This window comes from Anolis carolinensis, chromosome 6 (assembly GCF_035594765.1).
Source record: "Anolis carolinensis isolate JA03-04 chromosome 6, rAnoCar3.1.pri, whole genome shotgun sequence".
In the NCBI taxonomy this organism is placed as follows: Eukaryota; Metazoa; Chordata; class Lepidosauria; order Squamata; family Dactyloidae; genus Anolis; species Anolis carolinensis.
In genome coordinates this window covers 111,663,353-111,683,984 of record NC_085846.1, presented here as the reverse complement: position 1 = coordinate 111,683,984, position 20,632 = coordinate 111,663,353, and the positions used below count along the sequence as shown (strand labels likewise).

At 39.4% G+C, this 20,632-nt stretch overlaps 1 protein-coding gene across 1 annotated transcript in view; it reads right to left on the bottom strand.

Annotated features, from left to right (window-relative positions):
* Positions 1–1,395: 1,395 nt before the first annotated feature.
* The window catches only part of exog (exo/endonuclease G), a 28,132-nt gene continuing 8,895 nt past the window's right edge, over positions 1,396–20,632 (bottom strand). Inside the window, exons 5-6 of the mRNA XM_003227809.4 lie at positions 17,964–18,078; positions 1,396–3,235 (exon numbers count right to left, since the gene is read on the bottom strand). Of these exons, the coding sequence (XP_003227857.1) occupies positions 2,774–3,235; positions 17,964–18,078 (577 nt within the window). The 3' untranslated portion in view covers positions 1,396–2,773. The remainder of the gene's footprint in view (positions 3,236–17,963; positions 18,079–20,632) is intronic.

Below are 20,632 nucleotides of genomic sequence, written 5' to 3'. Positions count from 1 at the left end.
TTCATGACTTTTTTTTGCTTTAGTGTATTATTGTTGGATGCCTCAATAATTGCTTTGACAGAAAGGCAAGCCACAAATGAAATAAAGAGCTATAAAATCAGCGCTCCGAGGTCACAGACCTTTGCCCATAGGTGCTGGGAATCCTGAGCGAGAGGGTTCTGCACGCCATGTCCTTGCTTGCAGGTTCCCTATGGGCATCTGGTTGGCCACTATAGGAACAAAACACTGGGCTAGATAAGCCTTTGCTCTGATCCAGCATGGTTCTCCTTATGTAACAGGGTTTCAAAGGCCTATTATCGACTGAAAGATTTCCTTTATAGCATCTGCAGCTCAAACACAGAAGCTGTACATCAGAGCCAAGAAAAGACCAGACCAAGAAGCAGAGGAACAGAACGGAGCACATTTTTTCCCCTTTCTCCTGAACCACGTCCCCTCCTGCCTCCTGTTTTATGCAATCTTCCCATAGTTTGGAAAGAAGCTTTGATGTTATCAAAAGGGAACAAGTCACAAAAGAAAAGGGGAGGCATTTATGTGTAAGCAGAAGCCAATGCAGAAAGAGATTCACAGAGGCAAGACCTTTGACCTGAAATTAAGCTGGAATTAAAATGGAATTAAAATCTTAGTGGAATGTTTATGAAAAGTCAGTCGCAATGCATATGATGTTCCCATCACTAAGTGCAAAAAAACTCTTTCTAGTTGAGATTGTTTTTAAGTCATGAATTGAAACAAAAATAAATCTACTGGAAAGCTGGAGAACTGAGCAGCGAGGGGGCAAAAGATGAAGTTCATTGATGTTCAGATTCAACACATGAAATATAAAGTGAAACGATGGTTTTTATGACAGAACAAGGAAGGCACTGAATGGCTGTAGTGATGAAACAAGAGTGACTGGGCTTCTTCCTTCAGATAGGATTAAATGTTGGAGGGGATCTGTAACTCGATGGCAGCTGTTGTGATTCCTTACAGTTCTCCACTTTGGAAGATTTGTACAAGTTGCTAGTGTTACTTGTAAGGAAATTTAAATACCGTGTTACATATCCCATGTGGCTCAGATGAAATCAATTTCCACTTGATTAACATTGACAGCTTTTCCAGAAGCAGCCAAGTTACCTTGAGGGCACAGCCGTAAGGAAAGACGTTTCTTCAAGTGCTGGCAAGTGGCTGCGAATACAAGAACGCTGAAGTGGTGAATACTTACCATGAAGACTAATTCTGAACTGCAGATACAGAGATGAGGCAATGGAAGTGTGTGTGAGAGGGGGGCTTTAATTGAACAACAAGGATCTCTCATGAATTTTCTCAAAAAATAACCAAGAAAAGACACATTGGCTTTTAAAACAAAAGGACTAAATCAAACATAGTCCTAAACTGAACAGACACCCTAAAACAAGTGTGCACTATTTATATAAACTCCATTTATTTTGTGTTGTCGAAGGCTTTCATGGCCAGAATCACTGGGTTGCTATGTGTTTTCCGGGCTGTATGGCCATGTTCCAGAAGCATTTTCTCCTGATGTTTTGCCCACATCTATGGCAGGCACCCTCAGAAGTTGTGAGGTCAACTAGTCAAGTGGAATTTATATATCTCTGGAATGTTCATAGTGGGAGAAAGAACTCTTGTCTGTTTGAGGCAGGTGTGAATGTTGCAAGTGGCTAGCTTGATTAGCATCTAATGGCCTTGCAGCTTCAAAGCCTGGCTTCTTCCTGCCTGGGAGAATTCTTTGTTGGAGATGTTGGCTGGTCCTGATTGTAAATAAAGAACAACACTCAGAAGACAGGGGAATTTCAGACAAGAAACAATCAAGACCAGCTAACATCTCTCAACAAACAATTCTCCAGGTGAGAAGCAGCCAAGCTTTGAAACTGCAATGCCATTCAGTGCTGATCAAGCTGGCCAATTGCAACATTCACACTTGCCTAAAACAGACAAGAGTTCTTTCTCCTACCCTAGACATTCTACAGATATATAAACTCCACTTGCCTAGTTTCCAACAGACCCCACAACCTATGAGGATGCCTGCCATAGATGTGGACGGAATGTCAGGAGATAATGCTTCTGGAACATGGCCATACAACCTGGAAAACTCACAGCAATCCATAGATTTAATGGATCTCCAGTTGGGACTGACATTGAATTTCACTCCACAAATACAGTTGCCCTGGTAGAACACACAACATTTCCAGATGTTGAGAGAATGTCAGGAGGGAATGCTTCTGGAACATGGCCATACAGCCCCAAAAATTCACAACAACCCATTTCCAGATGTTTTATCTGTATACAAGAATGTTACTTACATAACACAAAATTAAACAATCATTTCAAAGTTTTGGAGATAATAAGTTCCTGTAATTAAGGTAACTGCTTTTGTTGAAGAGATGAAAGGCAGTGTTAAAAAAGTATCAGATAATTTACTTTCTTTCATAGATACTAGGTTTTTAAAACGTGAAAAGTTTTGAATCTTCTATGGTTTAGTTGTGTGTTTATGCAAAAGAAACAAACCACATATTTTTTGGGGAAAATAACATTGTATCAAGACACATATTTATATTTTCTATTTACCCTTTTCTATTTTCATGTTTCTGTAAACCCAGTTGCCAAGCTGTCACCAACCAAGGGAGAGGGCATTCTCCTCGCAAATTGCTGAGCTTTTACAAGAGGAATACAGCTTCGAGTAAAAGGCTTCAAGTTTTCTTTTTAATTATATTACACTGCCTGCATGGTAACTCCGTACTGAAAATACACACATTAAAATGTTTTCCCCATAATGAGACTATTAACCAGCTCTTGCTTCTCTAGCTTCTGTTGGCTTTTGCGTGGCTAATTCTCCTTTCTTCTTCTCGTAAACCTTCAAGAGATATTCATCAGGCTTGATTTCCTTTTCCTGTAACTCAGACATAATCTTCTCCAACCTTTCCAGTGTCCTGGCGCTCCGCAGCTTCCGAGTGGCAATATACAAAGTGAACTCCTCCAAGCTCATCAGTTTGCAAGTATCAATCTCGCAGAGATCTCGAACATCTTCGATTTTATTCACCCGTGGGAAGAAAACAAGGCCTGACATTTTCTCCAACTCCTCGATGCTAACTTGGAATTCCAGCAGCTGGTGGTCAAAGCCGATGGGGACGTTGGGCACCACAAAGGCTCCAAGGACCAAAGGATCAGCGGACGTTTTGCTGCGTCTGGCGAGAATCACTTTGTACAGATGCGAAGGTACAGCCACGTCATCTTTTCCAATTACCTATCAGCAGAGCAGAGAGATCGTATCGCTCAAAATTCCGCTGAAAATAGACCACAATCCACCCACATCTACAACTAATATTTTCTATGTAATGTGCAATTGGCAGATAGATGAAAGGCAACACCATATTTGAAGTCTTTGCCTCCCATGACCGATTCCAGCACTGAAAACATAGTCAAGGTAATAACTAACAATGTTCCCACACATGAAAGAAAACAAACAAGGCAAAAAGGAATGAGGTTTTAGCTCTTTCTATAGTTTGACGGGGAGATAAGAGCAGATGTTGCAGGAAGGATTGTAAAATAGTAATAAATTTCCTGTGAAGGCTCATCTACCCAGTAATAATCTTGACGAAGTAGCTCTTCTCTCTCCTCTCTCCCAGGAAATCCTGAGAAATGTAGATCTGTCAGAGGATTGTGTGTGCCTTGAAGTCATCTGTCGACTTATGGTGGCCCTATGTATTTCAGAGAATGTTCTTAGGCAAGGAATACCCACATTTGGTTCTGACAGTCCCTTCCTTTGAAACAAATACCCAACTTGGTATTTATTGATGATCTCCCATCTAAGCACTCACCAGGGCTGAATCTGTTTTTCTTCTGAAATCAGATGGAATCTGGTGTCTTTAGGGAATTTAGGACCTATATAGTGCTTTCAAATATATAGACTCCATAGTATGTGTTAAAAAGATGTTACAACACATTGTTTCTAAGATAGAAGCCCTTTGCTAAGATACTAGTCTGATACATTCCTTGTTACTTCAGTTTCCAGTCCTAGAAGATACTGATTTGTGTGCTCAGTCCTTGTTGAGCTGGGTTTATTTTTCCCCTGATCTTATAGTTTTCCCTCCTGCCTTTGTATTAATACAAAATTTGGGGATCTTCCAATCAAAAAGCATACAGTAGAGTCTCACTTATCCAAGCTAAACGGGCCGGCAGAAGCTTGGATAAGCGAATATCTTGGATAATAAGGAGAGATTAAGGAAAAGTCTATTTAACATCAAATTAAGTTATGATTTTACAAATTAAGCACCAAAACATCATGTTATACAACAAATTTGATAGAAAAAGTAGTTCAATACACAGTAATGTTATGTAGTCATTACTGTATTTACGAATTTAGCACCAAAATATCACGATATATTGAAAACATTGACTACAAAAATGGCTTGGATAATCCAGAGGCTTGGATAAGTGAGGCTTGGATAAGTGAGACTCTACTGTATATGGTTTTATGGTTTTAACCTGGATTGTGTTAATATTAATTTTGTTTAAAACTGTTTTAATATTTGTACATTTGTATATTTTAAGTTGTACTGAAATGCTTTTAGTTGTGAACCACTTTGAGTCTCTGTATGGAGAGAAAAAGTGGGATATAAATAAATATAATAAAGTGATATTTCTTTCTTCTAAATAGCCAAATAAGAATTAGTTCTCTGATAATGACAAACAACTACCGAGTTGGACTGAATGAAGTCATGACAATTTAAATTCTTAATTGAACATAATCACTTGTACTTTCAGAAAAACTGACCAGCCATTTTCACACAATAAAAGGAGAAACATAAAATGACATCTTTGTATCATCTTGGTTCCCATTTTAATTTTTTTCTTTATTAATTAAAGTATTGTACCCTATAGCCGAAGATTTTATGTATCTTCTAGAACTGATTGGTGAAGACAGGGTTCTAATTAATCAGTTGAGATTTTAGCACAGCTAGTATTAATATAGGGGCCACGATGGAGCAGCGGGTTAAACCGCTAAGCTGCAGAACTTGCTGACCAGAAGGTTGGCAGTTCAAATCCACAGGATGGAGTGAGCTCCCATGGTTAGCCTCAGCTTCTTCTAACCTAGCAGTTCAAAAACATTCAAATGTGAGTAGATCAATAGGTACAGCTTCAAAGGGAAGGTAACGGTGCTCCATGCAGTCATGCTGGCCACATGTCCTAGGAGACGTCTACAGGCAATGCCGGATCTTCGGCTTAGAAATGGAGGCGAGCACCAACCTCCAGAGTTGGACACGACTAAACTTAATGTCAATGGGAAACCTTTACCTTTATCTAGTATTAATATAGTAGAGAAATGGAGCAACCAGTAATAGGCATTTCATATTATTTGGTAGATATACAGACCCTGAAATTGATGATATTCCATCTTTCTCCCAGTATGGAGAAATATTATCTATACGTGATTTGATCTTGTAATGTATGGCTGCAATATATGTATTAGTAGAAACATATTGATCATTTAAGGGGGTATTATAAAATTGAAAATATATTAAATGAGAACTTAAAGCATTTTAATTTGTACTGAACAGCTTGTTAAAAACATTGCAGGGAAACCCTAATAGGCTGAAGAGATACCGTGCGAATCAGCACTGATGTCTGGCGTTTGCCCAAAGATTGGCCCACTGCACTGATTGCAGGCATTCCTTCTTGCACCCTATACAACTGATTTGCTATTAAACTGCTCAAAATAAAGAGAGGTTAGATTTACTGTGATTGCAGGAACACACAATATTTACCAAAACCAGATGCATTTTATTTGTGACCAATGCAGTTTGTTTTCCTTGCTGTACCAGAAAGTTACGGTAGGCTACTTTAAAAGAACTTTGAAAAATCACTATATTAGTGGCATACAAATCAATAGATGCATTCAGCTACATACATATTTAGTCTCATCTATATCTACAGTATATCAGGCATGGGCAAACTTTGGCTCTCCAGGTGTTTTGGATTTCGACTCCCATAATTTAGGCTGTAGGCTGTTAAAAATTGTGGGAGTTAAAATCCAAAATACCTGGAGGGCCAAAGTTTGTCCATGCCTGATCTATATCATCTATATCTATGTGATATACCCCATTTGTTGAATTCTTTTATCAGAGCCACCAAATGAAGCACAGTGAAGCATGTAGGCACATATTTGAGGCTAAGGACCTCATCAGATGGGTCTGTTTCCATGTCCTACGGAAACACAGAGTCCCACCATCACGTGATGTAAGGACATTTATGATAGGACTCTGTTTCTGCAATGCATGGAAATGGAGCCAGAAGTTCATCTTCAGGAGTTAGATATTATCCAACTCCAAACTGAGAAATTGGGGGAAAGCAGATAAAAGACAGGGAAAGGACATGGTATGGATGGCCATACCAGAAGATGGGGAAAGACAGTAGGAAACAGAGTAAGATGGTTCCCTCTGCTTTTCCCTTGCCCATCTGATGAAGTCCTAAATCTAATCTTTAGCTGCATCACTATAGCTAAAGTCCCATGTAAATATAAAATATAATATTTGTGCACAGTTTACACACATATGTACAGGATAATAGGACCTAGCATTCCCTCATTCCCAGATATAAAGGCGCAAGGAAATATCAGCTTGAGTCTCATCTATTTAAACAGCCTCTGTTTATTCTGGAATTCTCACACTGACTTTCTTCGTATCCATTTGCCCTCTGAACCCTCTCTCCTTCAACACATCGTGGAAGTCTGGGACACACACAGGGCTCTGCAGATGCTCTGGATTTCTTGAGCTGTTTGCTGTTACAAAATGTTCCTTCTGCACAGCGTGAAATCCTGAACTTAAGAAAGAACTGAGCGCTTCTTTGGTCCTCCCACACCTCTGCCAGAATATTTGCTGTGAATGCTGTAATAGTAAAGGAATGGGTTCTCTTACTTTATCCACCGTGGCACAGGAATGGAGAAACAAAACTTTATTTATACAAACTATTCTACAATATTTACCTTCCATGACTGTAGTACATTCTTTAGAGAAGTACTATGCATTGTTTTGCATCACTGTTCAGTCCTAGGAAGTTGAAAAATGAGTGTGCTAACAAGCCGTGTTTGAATACGTTTGCTTTCGATCTGAGAAGACAAGCAAGAAAGTGTGGGACTCTAAATATTTGAAGCCTGAGCGACATCTAGTGGATATCCAGACCTAGTAGTTAACACTGTTGAAAATGTTCACATCAGTCATCACCATATAGATCTGACATATTGCTTCTTTTGATGCTTGCCTAAGATAGAAACATATGCTTTCATGGTAAGTGAAGCGAAACAATCTCAAACCATCTATGCTCACATCTGTTTTGATTTGTGATCATCTGCTGACATACAAATGATGGAAAAATTGTTGCACAGCCAGGACAGAGAACAACTGTGGCCTTTAATGGGAACTGTGGCTTGCTACAATTAATGAACACAACTTAAAAGGAAATAGACAAAATTGACTCTTGTGATTCTGTCCCACATTATGCTCCAATGTCATGGCAAGGCAATGAAAGATGTTTGCATTAAATGGTCAGTGTAGACTGGGTCTACATTTTTTGTTGATCAGAATGAAAAGAAAAAAGCAAATTCCAAATATTTTAGTGCAATAGGAAGACTCACTGGTTCTATAAAGTTCACGATAACTAATTGACCATTATTGTCCATGGGTGCCACCTTTTAGCTAGCTGCTGTGGGAATATTGAAAGACAACCACTGAGGGGTTCTACTAGGCTTTGTCATTCACACTGTAGACTAGTTAGCAAGGAAATATCCATGAAGATGATACTGCGGGTGACACAAACCTGAAAACAATGCACTAGTTTTCACAGAGCTGTCCTTTGATAGGTACACTACCAAAAACCATCTGGAAGTATGACGTGTACATTTGCCATGTGACTTGTTGGGTACTGAAGTGGCACATCTGTGTCCTCTCTTGCAATACTACATTGTTATTCTCAGCTGAACTCCAAGTAGATACAGAACCAAGCATTTCACACAGCTGACTGATCTTTGCTCTTATTCCTTCTCTACTTGGGCCAGCATGGCTTAACTTGCAGCTTCCTTACAGCAGCCCAGATCTCCTTATTTGTTCATGTCCCTTTGCAAAAGATAGCTTCCAAGTTCATGGCGGCCTATTAGTTGCTCCTTTTAGCCTGGCAACTTTAATTCCTTGGTGAGTTCAGCTTCCTGGATGTGCATTAGCAAAGACTATGTTTGTCCCGGCATAGCTATGGAATGAATTGTTGTTGTTGACTCTTTTTAGCCCTCACATTGTCTGTAACACTTCATAGCTTTACTTTTCTCTCCCTCGGTTGTTTAGATAAGTGATAGGTCAAGCTGTAATCACATTTCGCTACTACTTGACTCATTCGTCCTAAGGTGACAAGGCTAAATATCATATCTGATAGAATAGATGCAGATATCTGAGAGAGAACAATGTGTGTGTCAGGCAAAGGGCAAGCTTTAAAGAGGCAATGACAGAACGAAAGAATCAGAAGAAGATTTGCAAAGCAGGCTGCTTTGCATGCAAATTTGGGGTCTGGCTGTGGGAGAAAAAGTTGATTGAGGATAAGGTAATGCACACAGCTGTAATACTCACAGTATGTCTCCAAAGATTTCCAAAAGTTGGTAGGAATGATGTGCATTAAAGGCTTTCTTTTGTGCACTCTCGTGGCCATTTGTTGTCTAGCCACTGCAGTTTAAAGCTAGCTTCAAACTGCATTGAATGGTCAGTGTAGATGAGGCTATAGATACAGGGGGATCGGAGGGGCTTACAGTTAGATATAGATAGAGGGGCCGCGGTGGAGCAACAGGTTAAATCCTTGTGCTGCTGAACTGCTGACCTGGAGGATAGCAGATCAGATTCATGGGACAGGGTGAGCTCCCACTGTTAGCCATAGCTCCTGCCAACCTAGCAGTTTGAAAAACATGCAAATGTGAGTAGATAAATAGGTACCACTTTGGCGGGTAAGGCATAAGACCCTCCAAGTAGTCATGCTGGTCACACGACCAGGAGGTGACAATGCAGGCTCCTTGGCTTAAAAATGGAAATGGAGAAGAGTACTTCCCCCAGAGCCAGAGATGAGCACTACCTCCAAAGCCGGGAATGAAAGGAGAAGCCTTTGCCTTGTTTGTGTATGTGTCTCATTGTATTCTAACAAGGCATTGGATGTTTGCCTTTATCTGTTTACACTGTAATCAGCTCTGGGTCCCCACGGGGAGAAGGGCAGAATATAAATGAAGTGTTGTGGTGGTGGTGGTGGTGGTTATTATTATTATTATTATTACATATTTGGAAATTGGGGACCACTTGCACACAGGCCACACTTTCCTCTCCCTTGAACCAAAGTCATCTAAAACATAACCAGATGCCTCCTTAATTTCCTGTTGTACAAATTCAGTAACTCTTTATTAATCAATTATAACTTCCAGGGAATAATTTACAGATAAAGTGATGCTATTCTGTTTCTTTTTAACTTTTTCAAAAATCATTACTATTCTATCTGGAAATAAGTGAGCTAAGTAAGGTTGTTCAACTTGTATTTTATATCCTGGTAATGAAATGTGTGGTTTTATGCCACAAAACAGGCACTAATTTTCTAATGCAGATGCTTTTAAAAGAATAAACTTAAATAATATATATTTTTTAAAAATTAAAAAGACAAATGTTGTGGATTTCTGAAAAGGGGAGAAGGTTGGCCATGGAAAGCAAGTTCATTTTTCACCCAGCCTTTCTTACACTTTCATCCAGTTTTTCTCCCAATGGGCAACACAAACTGTGACAGTTAAAGCTTTGCCAAACATCTCCCAAGATAAAGTGTTCCTGGCATTTTAGCAACCTTGTGTACAATATCGTATAACCCTTATCCAGCTGGACCTGTTATACCAAAACAGACAAATGAAGAAAGACACCTTAAAAGGAGGAACTTTGTTTTACTGCCAACAGGAACAGGCAGATTGTAAGAAGAAATTTATCAAGGTCTCGAGGAGTCAATGCCCTCTAGTGAATGGATGACGCCATGCCACCACAGTAAACAAAATCACTGGGATTTAATGTGCTTTTGTCATAGTGAGCTTTGCCTGAGAAATGGCAATTACCTAAGACTTCTGTAGGATGCGGTCAATAGAAATCAAATTCTACAAAGACTTAAGATGCCAGCATACATTTATCCAAGCCTAGACAATCTCCACTGCATCAGAGGTAATATTGTCAAAGGCATTAAGCCAACATCTACACGTCTTCTCTTCGTGGTCCGGTCACCTTTTCTTCCTCAAGAATTCTCTAAAGTCCTTGAGATCATGATAGAACTCTATACACAAAGGAAAATACATTTGAATGAACTAATATTTTTTTAAAGCTGTTAGGGCCCACTTCCTATGGACCATTTCCTATGACCACTAAATATCAATTAGGAATTGCATGGACAATTGTATCTATTGGTCTAATACCATAGAATCATAGAGTTGGAAGAGACCTCATGGGCCATCCAGTCCAACCCCCTGCCAAGAAGCAGGAAATCGCATTCAAAGCACTTGTTGTGACTCAGCTGGATCCTCAAGTTGCTGAGGATTCTGGGATTCAGGTTCAAGAGCATTCTGATAAGGATTATGGAATTCAGGTTCAGAATCCAGTTCGAAATGACTCTGTTGGTGATGAGGTTGAGCAGTGTGTGAATGTTCATTTTCCCACTGCTAGGAATGTTGTTGATGAAAGTGAAAATAGCCAGGTGCAAGATTTAGACTCAGAACAGGATGGTTCTCAGACTGATACCACTAAGCAAACTGCTTGCACTAAGGAGCTGTTTGACCCTGATAGCAATGATGAGATCGGAGCTTTGGATCATGTTGACCATCTGGAATTCCGGGTTAGACAAAGTGCAAGAATAGCTAACAAGCAAGAGTTCAGAAGTCAGAGAAATGCTTTCATGCTTTGTTGTTAAAGCCAGGGGTTTGGAGGCAGATCTTTGTCAAAGCAACTTTTGCCAACCAAGTATCAAGATCTCTAGTTCTCTTGGATTACCTTGCTGTTTGTGTCTTGGGACTTTGATGTTTGCCTTGTTATTCATGTTATGGGACCTTATATGCTCTGGTGATTTCCTGCATTGTTTTGGATGGCTTTATTTTGCAATAATCTCTTGGAACTACTTTGCAACTAATTCTTTGGAACTGTATTTTTGCCTTTTAAGAACTTTTCCCTTTTATATTTTCTAATAAACTAAAAAGACTACATTCTGTGTGCAGTCTGGAGTATTTAGCAAGGTGAAGCTAACCTGCGGTGCGACAGCCTCTGCTTAAAAGCTTCCAAAGAAGAAGCCTCCACCACACTCTGGGGCAGAGAGTTCCACTGCTGAACAACCTCTTACAGTTAGAAAGTTCTTCCTAATGTTCAGATGAATTTCCTTTCCTGTAGTTTGAAGCCATTGTTCCGCGTCCTAGCCTCTAGGGCAGCAGAAAACAAGCCTGCTTCCTCCCCCTTATGACTTCCCCTCACATCTTCATATATGGCCATCATGTCTCCTCTCAGTCTTCTCTTCTGCAGGCTAAGCATGCCCAGCTCTTTAAGCCGCTCCTCATAGGGCTTGTTCTCCAGACCCTTGATCATTTTAGTCACCCGCTGCTGGACACATTCCAGCTTGTCAACATCTCCCTTCAGTTGTGATGCCTAGAATTTGACAAAGTGTGATTCCAGGTATTATTTGACCAAGGCTGAATAGAGATGTAGCTCTGACTTCCCTGGATATAGATCAGGCATGGGCAAACTTTGGCCCTCCAGGTGTTTTGGACTACAACCCCTACAATTCCTAACAGCCAGTAGGCTATTAAGAACTGTGGGAGTTGTAGTCCAAAACCCCTGGAGGGCCGAAGTTTGCCCATGCCTGATCTAGACACTAGACTCCTATTTTATGCAGGCCAAAATCTCATTCACTTAGCCAGTTACAGCCAATTACAGATCCACCTAACTGTAGTTTTGCCTAGCCCACATTTGACTCATTTGTTCACCAGAAGGTCATGGGGAACTTTGTTGAAGGCCTTACTGAAATCCAGATACGCTACATCCACAGCGTTCCCTGCATCTACTACTCTGGATGACCTTAGAATCCCCATGTTTTGTTCTAGGTTTTCATTTTCAGCAGTTATACAAAGCAGATAACAATGAGATGCAGAATTACATGCACTACAACTCATGGGCCCAATGTCCATGTTTCCTATCCGCAGCCAACAAATTATGCCCTAAGTATATATTTTTTAAAGACAAGAAAGAAATGTTGATACATTCTGAGGAAGGTCAGTAAATTCCTCCCCTAGGACTGATTGTGTTAAACTACTTTTGGTATTGGTTGCATATGTATTCTTTCACAATATAACATATCATACACAGATTTTTTTTAAATGTGTCTAAATATAAAATTATTGCTTATACATTTTGAAAAAAAAAGAATAATTTAAACCAATTACAAAATGCTGGATTCCCCAGTTGGATGGAGTGTGCCCAAATGAACAAACTCCAAATCTTTTCCAAAAATCAAGCCTTCCCTTACAAGAGTTCAAAATTTAAGTTGGGTATTTGATCGTCCTCCAAATGAGCAAACTCTGGGGTTTCATGTTAGCAGCTTGTAATCCCCATCATCCATATGCCTTTCACCTTTCGGAAACAAAGTGAATTAACTAATTCAACATCATTAACAAAGAAGGCAAACATAGTTGAGTATCTGTAATTGAATAACTGGGCAGATATTAATTAATATGTGTGCTTAATCAACTAATTCACACACCATTTAGATTTTGTCCTTGCTGTAGGAAAAACCTCTCCTTACTATAAGGGGCAGTTTAGTAAAAAAATGCCCCCTTTCCCCCAAAGTTTCATTTTTTAACATAGTTATAAAGCTGTTAAGTCCAGAGGAAGAAGACAAGATCTGATCCATGAAACTGTAGCACGATTTTTGTTCTTGGGTCATAAATGTCATTTCCTAATGTGTTAGTGCTCATCTAAGCCAAAGAGCTTAGGTGTCCGTAGACACCTCCAAGGTTATGTGGCCGGCATGACTGCATGGAGTGCCGTTACCTTCCCGCCCATAGGAGCAGTACCTATTGATCTACTCACATTTGCATGTTTTTGAACTGCTAGGTTGGCAGAAGCTCACCCCGCTCCCAGGATTTGAACCGCCAACCCTTCAGTCAGCAAGATCAGCAGCTCAGGGGTTTAACCTGTAGTGCCACTGCAGGCTATCATAGAAACATGGAAAAAGTTTATTAAACTGCAAAAGTTTGGTTTTTGCAGGACATCCCACAGCACATTTTTCTATAGTTTTTCAATGCATATCTCATAGAGTCTCAAACAATTCAACCTAGTTTGTAGCAGTCACTAAAACAAAGTTTTCTGGAGTAGAACAACTGCTTTCAAAGTGCCGCACAATTAAACAGGAAATAACACTTTCAAACCAGGAACAGAAAAAAATTCAAGTTTCGTTGCATAGTGCAGTAAATGAAGTCAGAAAGCTATTTTTGCTAGGAACCCTTTTAGACAAATATACTTTCATCATGCAGTTGGTCAGAGATTTTCTTATATAACATTAAGAATGTTGACAGCCTGTTTCTTTTTCTTAGTTTTATGGTAATATTTTTAAATGATTTCAATAAAAAATTATAAACAAAAAATTTTTTTTTGTAACCCTGAATTTGTTCTTATAAAAAATAGGGATGCATTAAAAAATGACAAATAAAATCAGCTTGTACCTTTCCCGTATCAAAAGAAAATATGGGTATCAGCATTCAGGCCTCCTGTTTTAGCATTGTGGTGTTTAGTAACAGATGTACGCTGCAAACTGACTGCCTATCAGTCTCCAAATAAGTCTCACTGAGTTTTCCCATGTGAGTAGAGATGCAACACATAGTTAGCTAGAAACAGATTCGTGGCTACCCGTGTAACTATTTTAGCACTGAAACTCCCTGAAACAAGTTGTTTTCACTGAAGTATAAAACAAATATAAGGGGGGGGGGGGAATCCAGATTGTGGCAACACTGGGTGAGAAAGTTCTAAATTATGCATTTAATCCAGTCTCAGCTTGAGTGAGTAAAGCGTAGGAGGAAAAGTGATTGTAAAAGGATACATTTAGAAGCAGAAATCTGCTAGCAGACAAAAAGAAAACGCCAAACCAACGCTCTCTGGAGAGCAGCAATGCATAAAACAAGATGCTGTCATACTGATTTGCTCTAGTAGGAGATGGAAAACCTGTTTCTGTCTCTTCAGTGACACAGAACAGATTCTTCCTGTTGGCATTCTTTCTTTTTCTTCTTTTTTTAACGTTTCCAGACATATATTTATATTCTGCAACTGTTGCAAATACCAAGTGTGGTCATCAGTCTACATTTGCAGAAAAAGTAAGTACTATCATCAATGTAGATTGAGGCCTTATATTTGGGATACACCAAACTCACCAACAGATGAAACAACACCATCATAACAGATATGAAGCTACAGTAGGGTCTCGCTTATCCAACCTTCGCTTATCCAATGTTCTGTATTATCCAACGCCTTCTGCCTTTTAGTAGTCAATTTTTTGTAGTCAATGTTTTCAATAGATTGCGATGTTTTGGTGCTAAATTTGTACATACAGTTATTACTACATAACATTATTGTGTATTGAACTGCTTTTTCTGTCAATTTGTTGTAAAACATGATGTTTTGGTGCTTATTTTGAAAAATCGTAGTGTAATTTGACATTTAATAGGCTTTTCCTTAATCCCTCCTTATTATCCAACATTTTGCTGTTCTGCCGGCCCATTTATGTTGGATAAGCGAGACTCTACTAGACATATTAATACCCAAAGTAATGGAAGCAAACAGCAACTCAGTACAAACACGAACAAGAAAAATGCTATCACCAAACCTTGGGTTGGAGGTCTCTTCTCTCCCCAGATATTTCTTTTTGAAAGTTTATAAAGCCAACTATTTAAAACCAGTAAATATCACTGCTGATTTTAACAATGCATAACCATTAGCAGAAAAAAAAATCCAGTATTTATAAAAATTGTAGTTTGGACTACAGTTCTAGACTCCCAAAGTAACCATTCCGAGATCTCGGAAAAATCTAAATGAGAAAATGCATTTACATATAAATGATAAATCTGTTTAGCAGTGCAGAACAAACTCTAAAATTTTAGGATTGTATACAAAAATCAATCTTTTGAGAATTACTTTTATCCTAAGTAGAGAGAAGGATGTTCATCTGAATATAAAGAGAGGCTTGAAGGTGCATAGCAACATTCAATGGCAGCAGAGTAAGTTGTTCCAAGATGGAACTGCATACTTTCTCAGGATTCTTTATAGTTACTGTTAACAAAATAAATTATGCTAAAGCATATTAATATATGCTCTGAATTAGGGGTGGGCAACTATAGAAAACTGGTGGCTACTTGGTGGGCAGAACATGTTTCTGCAAAAACAAATCATGTTTTGACCCCAACTATGGGGACTTTTTTGGAGGGAGGAGGCATTTCTGGACCTTAGCGGGACATTCTGTGACATAAAAGAAGTCCCAATTTTTGGGAGCCAAAAAATATTTATTTGTTCCAAAATAAATACTGGAAAAAAAATTTGACCCTTGTGCTCTACCTCGTCTTGGGACAATTTTTTGGAATTCTGAAGCAAAGAAATTATTTTTGAATTTTTCTGAGGAATCTGTGCGGGCCACGAAAACAGCACTCCAGGCTGCATGTGACCTGTGGGCAATCCTCTGTTCACCCCTGCTTTAAATAAATATAAAAAGAACTTGCGTATTTTATATCCTAGCAAGCCCACCTACCCTGTTTCCCCTAAAATAAGACATCCCCAGAAAATAAGACCTAGTAGAGGTTTTGCTGAATTGCTAAATATAAGGCCTCCCCTGAAAATAAGACCTAGCAAAGCTTTTGTTTGGAAGCATGTCCGGCGCCCGTCAAACAAAACACCATAGCATGCAGGATTGGTAAATGTACATACCAGTTGTATATGGAAATAATGGTAGTAACAAGAAATTCTTGACAGGAGTCACAGTTTGTCTGGTTTAGTTATGTTGGTTTGTGATGACAACTACTGTACAGTATATAATAAATGTTCATTCTTTTTGTTCAACAATAAATGTGAATTCTTCTTCATGGAAAAATAAGACATCCCCTGATAATAAGACCTAGCGTATCTTTGGGAGTAAAAAATAATATAAGACACTGTCTTATTTTCGGGGAAACACGGTAAAGCAATTTACAATATTAACTACATCATTTACACGGGGCGTCACTGTTCTGGAAACAGAACTCTGATTTGTTTTATACAGCACTCTATCCAGAATCTATTTCCATACTTTTAGCATGAAAATTTTTCCTTCGTTTCTTTCGTGCTATTGTTTCGTTTCAACCGTTCGTCTACACAAAACGAATGAAGACATTTTCGTAGGAAACGAGAGGCGACACGAAAATGAAAGCCGCACAGTCATCATGCTTGCTTTCGTTTTCATTTCATTTCAGCACCTTAACAATAAGCATGTACTGACAGAGGGCTGATAGAGGTCTGCTTCCCCATGACACCTGATGTGTGCCAATGGGTGTTAATGATAATATTAATATGAATATAAATAACAATAGCTATCCTGGGGCCCTAAGCTGAGTCTGAGAGGGGACTGTCCCCATGACATCTGATTTGTGCCAATGGGTCTTAATAATATTAATATTAATATGAATATTAATAGCGATAGCTATCCTGGGGCCCTAAGCTGAGTCTGAGAGGGGACTGTCCCCATGACATCTGATTTGTGCCAATGGGTCTTAATAATATTAATATTAATATGAATATTAATAGCGATAGCTATCCTGGGACCCTAAGCTGAGTCTGAAAGGGGAGTGCCTCCCCATTACATCCGATGTGTGCCAATGGGTGTTAATAATAATAACAATATTAATAACAATAGTACTCTGGGGAAGATCCAAACGTTTTAAAAGTTGGTGGGCTAAAAGGGGTCAAAATACTCTCTCTGTGTATGGCGATTTTCACCCCTCTAGCCCAAAAGCCAAGCCGGGGGGGGGGGGGGGGGGAGCCTCAGAAGCTGTCCCATTGCAGCCAATGTTCCAAATTATTTTGGTTTTTTCATAAGCCAGACGAAAATTCTGTTCGTATAGGCATCCCATTTTTGTTAGCAGGAACAAATACAAAAATGAGACCAAACGAATGAAACTACACAAAACGAACAGCAATTCCATACAAAAGCACAACACTAGTGTCTACTCCAGCGTTTCTCAAACTCTGCTCATCCACGTGTTTTGGACTTCAGCTCCCAGAAATTCCAGACAGCTGACCAGCTGTTAGGAATTGTGGGAGCTGAAGTCCAAAACATTTGGAGGAGCAGAGTTTGAGAACCTTTGGTCTACTCCATGCCCACAAGGCATGGCTGGTTTGATTCTGTGCTCAGCTCCCACGGTCTGTCACCCAGAATGTGACATTGCTTCTCCTCAAAAGACATGACGTAAGTTCAGGGACTGAGGCCACTGGCCTCCTCCATGTGTGCAATCCCATATTTGTATCCAGCAGGCAAGGACTGCATAGAAGGAAAATATTCCTCAATGGTAAAGTCACATTGATTCCTTAAAATCATACTCTCTTCATGCACGCAAGATGGCATTCAGTACCAATAATAAGAAAATCTGTAGAGCCAGCATGGTGTAGTGGTTTAAGCACTGGATCAGGACTCTGGAGAATGGGGTTCAGGCCCCTGCTTGGGCAAATCACACTCTCTCAGCTTCAGACTAAGGCAAAGGCGAACTCCCTCTGAACAAATAATACCAAGAAAACCCTGCCTTAGGGTCGCTGTAACTCATAAATGACTTGAAGGCACACAGCAACAAGAGAATTAGAGTAAAGAAAAACCCAATCAAACTGAAAAGAACTTGTCCCCCCAAACATTATGGCTAGTTTTACACGGTGCCAACTGCTTACCTGATAAGTAACTCTTTTCTTCCCATCGCCTTCCATCTGAGGCAATGTCAAAGGTCCTGAAACGATCCAAATGTCTTCAAACCTCTCTGTCAGTTCTCGGCAATACATTTCTATTCTATAAATATATCAAGCAGACTGTGTAAACAGATGGGAAGCTGAAATTGGAGTTAGTTCTAACGATGTCTACAACAAAGGAAAGCAAGTGGAAAAGAGTGCAACATTTTCCTTGTATATGAAATCAAGCATAAAGAGTACACGTATGCCAGAAATCTGGGAAGTGTAAGTATTAATTTTTCAACTACGTGGAACTTTCGCTCTGCAATAATCACAGGTTAGTTTCCTGGTTGTTTTTTTTTTTTACTGTTTCTAACATTTTTTCTTTTTCTTTTTTTCCTTAGTAGGTAAAAGCCACCGCATTTCCATTTGCTGGCAGGCATCTTCTCATATTTTTTCATCTTTGTGAAAGGATTGTACCAACAACTAACAAAACCCATCTGCATTTTTTCTTCCAGCTAAACTTGTTTGGAATATTTTTCACTTGTACACATCAAAAAGAAAACCAAAACCTTTACTAGAGCAAATGCATGAGAAATCTAATCTTAAAAGGACAAATCCCAGTGAGATTTGTGCACAAAGATTCTAAGGTCAATATCAAGTATAGACCTTCTACAGAACAGGAGAATTGAGTACAAATTAGGAAAGTGATGGTCTTCCTTCCCGGGACCTCAAAAGCCAGAGCCAAATGTGTATTTGTTTATTTTTTTATATTTTCCCAGTATGTGGTCCAAGCTTCAAGGAGCCAGAGAAACCACCTAGAGCTAGTTTTCATAAGGCTCCAAAGAGTACAGGAGGAAGAGCAGGAAACAGAATTTTGCTGTGCTGTGATGATACGCCAGACATGCTGGACTTTGGCCCAAATCACATTGTAAAGGGATCATTTCAAGACTCGAGCCATATGAAACAATACTAAAATATTCATTTTTTCCCCAGCATGACTGTTCTGAAATGGTAGCTATCTTAGTCCGTCGGAGCACAGAGTCTTACAATACCTTGAAAGAGTATGCCAAATATATAGCTTTTAAGATGCCACAAAATTTTGTGTCTACCTCAAAAAGCTAGAAGGACAGATGGCAAAAGGTATCCATCTGAGTATTTCGCCAAATAATCACTTGCTGATTTATTCAGAATTGCATGCTCTGCTTTACATTTCCTACTTTCTTTAATTGCTTTATGTTTGTGTTGTTGTTTGGTCTGCATGTTGGGGAAGATTCTTTGTTTGCATATGGCAGAAGCACTGAAGAAGCCAGCTCTTTCTTGCAGCTTCCAAATGCTAGCAGACAGCACTTTGTTCGTATCCTGTCACTTGATGTACACATGCCTTTGTTTTCTCCTTGATGAAAAGAGTCCATTCATCCAAGTGGCAGGCAAGAACGTTTCACGATCTCATCTACATTAACTGAGACTGTTGCCAAACTGCTCTCCCTTCTTGAAGCAAGCTAATTCTATTTCTTTGGTCATCAGTGTGTAATGAATTGAGTTTCATTCCATTTCACTGGATTTCTCTTCTTTAAATGATTATGAACTGTAAGTCCTCGGGAAGAAAGAGACTACAGATCTCAATAAATAAATATCTGAACCCTGGAATAATGCTGAACGTGACTGCAGCTTGCCATTGGCTGCATTTCTTCACTGCATACATAGGCTGTTGGTGCGTTCTGGCTGATAATCAGGAATAGTGAAAGAACTATAAGAATACATCAATTCTATAAAGGAACTCAACTATTTATAGGAAAGCAAATAGGACATAGTAGGCACCACTGAAACCTGGTGAGATGAGCCTCATGATCAGAGTGTAGTAATAGAAAGGTATAGCTAATATATGTCAAGGATATTTACACTTGTGAAGAGATCAATGACTTAAATCTTGGAAGTCATGTTGAAGGCATCTGGGTAAAAGCAGAGAAAAGCTATTGGATTGCTATTATGGTAATCTACTACAGAACCCTAAGCCAGAACTTGGATGATGAATTTCTTGGAACAGAAGATCAAACATTCAAAAGAGAGACAGAGAGAACAGTACTGGGAGATTAGGACCTCATCAGATGCAGGGTCCCCCCTGTTTCTACGAAGGTTGAATGAAAAGTAATGCCTCCACCTTCGTAACTCCTCAACAGATGGCAGTACTGGTATGCTCCAGGTACTGGCTTGTTCAGTAGACTCTCCTCTACAGTTCCATTTGGCGGGAAGCCTTAGCATTGAATGGTTGTGTTGTTAAAGTGCGAAGTATGGATCGTTGCGCAGACAGTCGGTTAATGTGACTTAAGCAACATGCAATCATTGAATTCTTGACAGAAGGTGTCATCCCAAAGGAGATTCATCAGAGAATGTAAGCTATTTATGGTGATTGTGTTGATGTGAGTACTGTGCATAGTTGGGCGAGTAAGTTTAAAGATGTTGAGGTGGGAACAACTGACTTGCATGACAAACAGAGTTGGACATCCTGTGACAGCAACCATCGACTTTCACAAGCAAAAGGTTGACGGATGATTGTCGTATCACTCAGAGAGAAATTGCAAGCATAATCGGCATTTCACAAGAACGTGTAGGTCACATTTATGCTTTGCTTTGTCATCGGAAGATCTGTGCACAATGGGTACCCAGGATGCTGA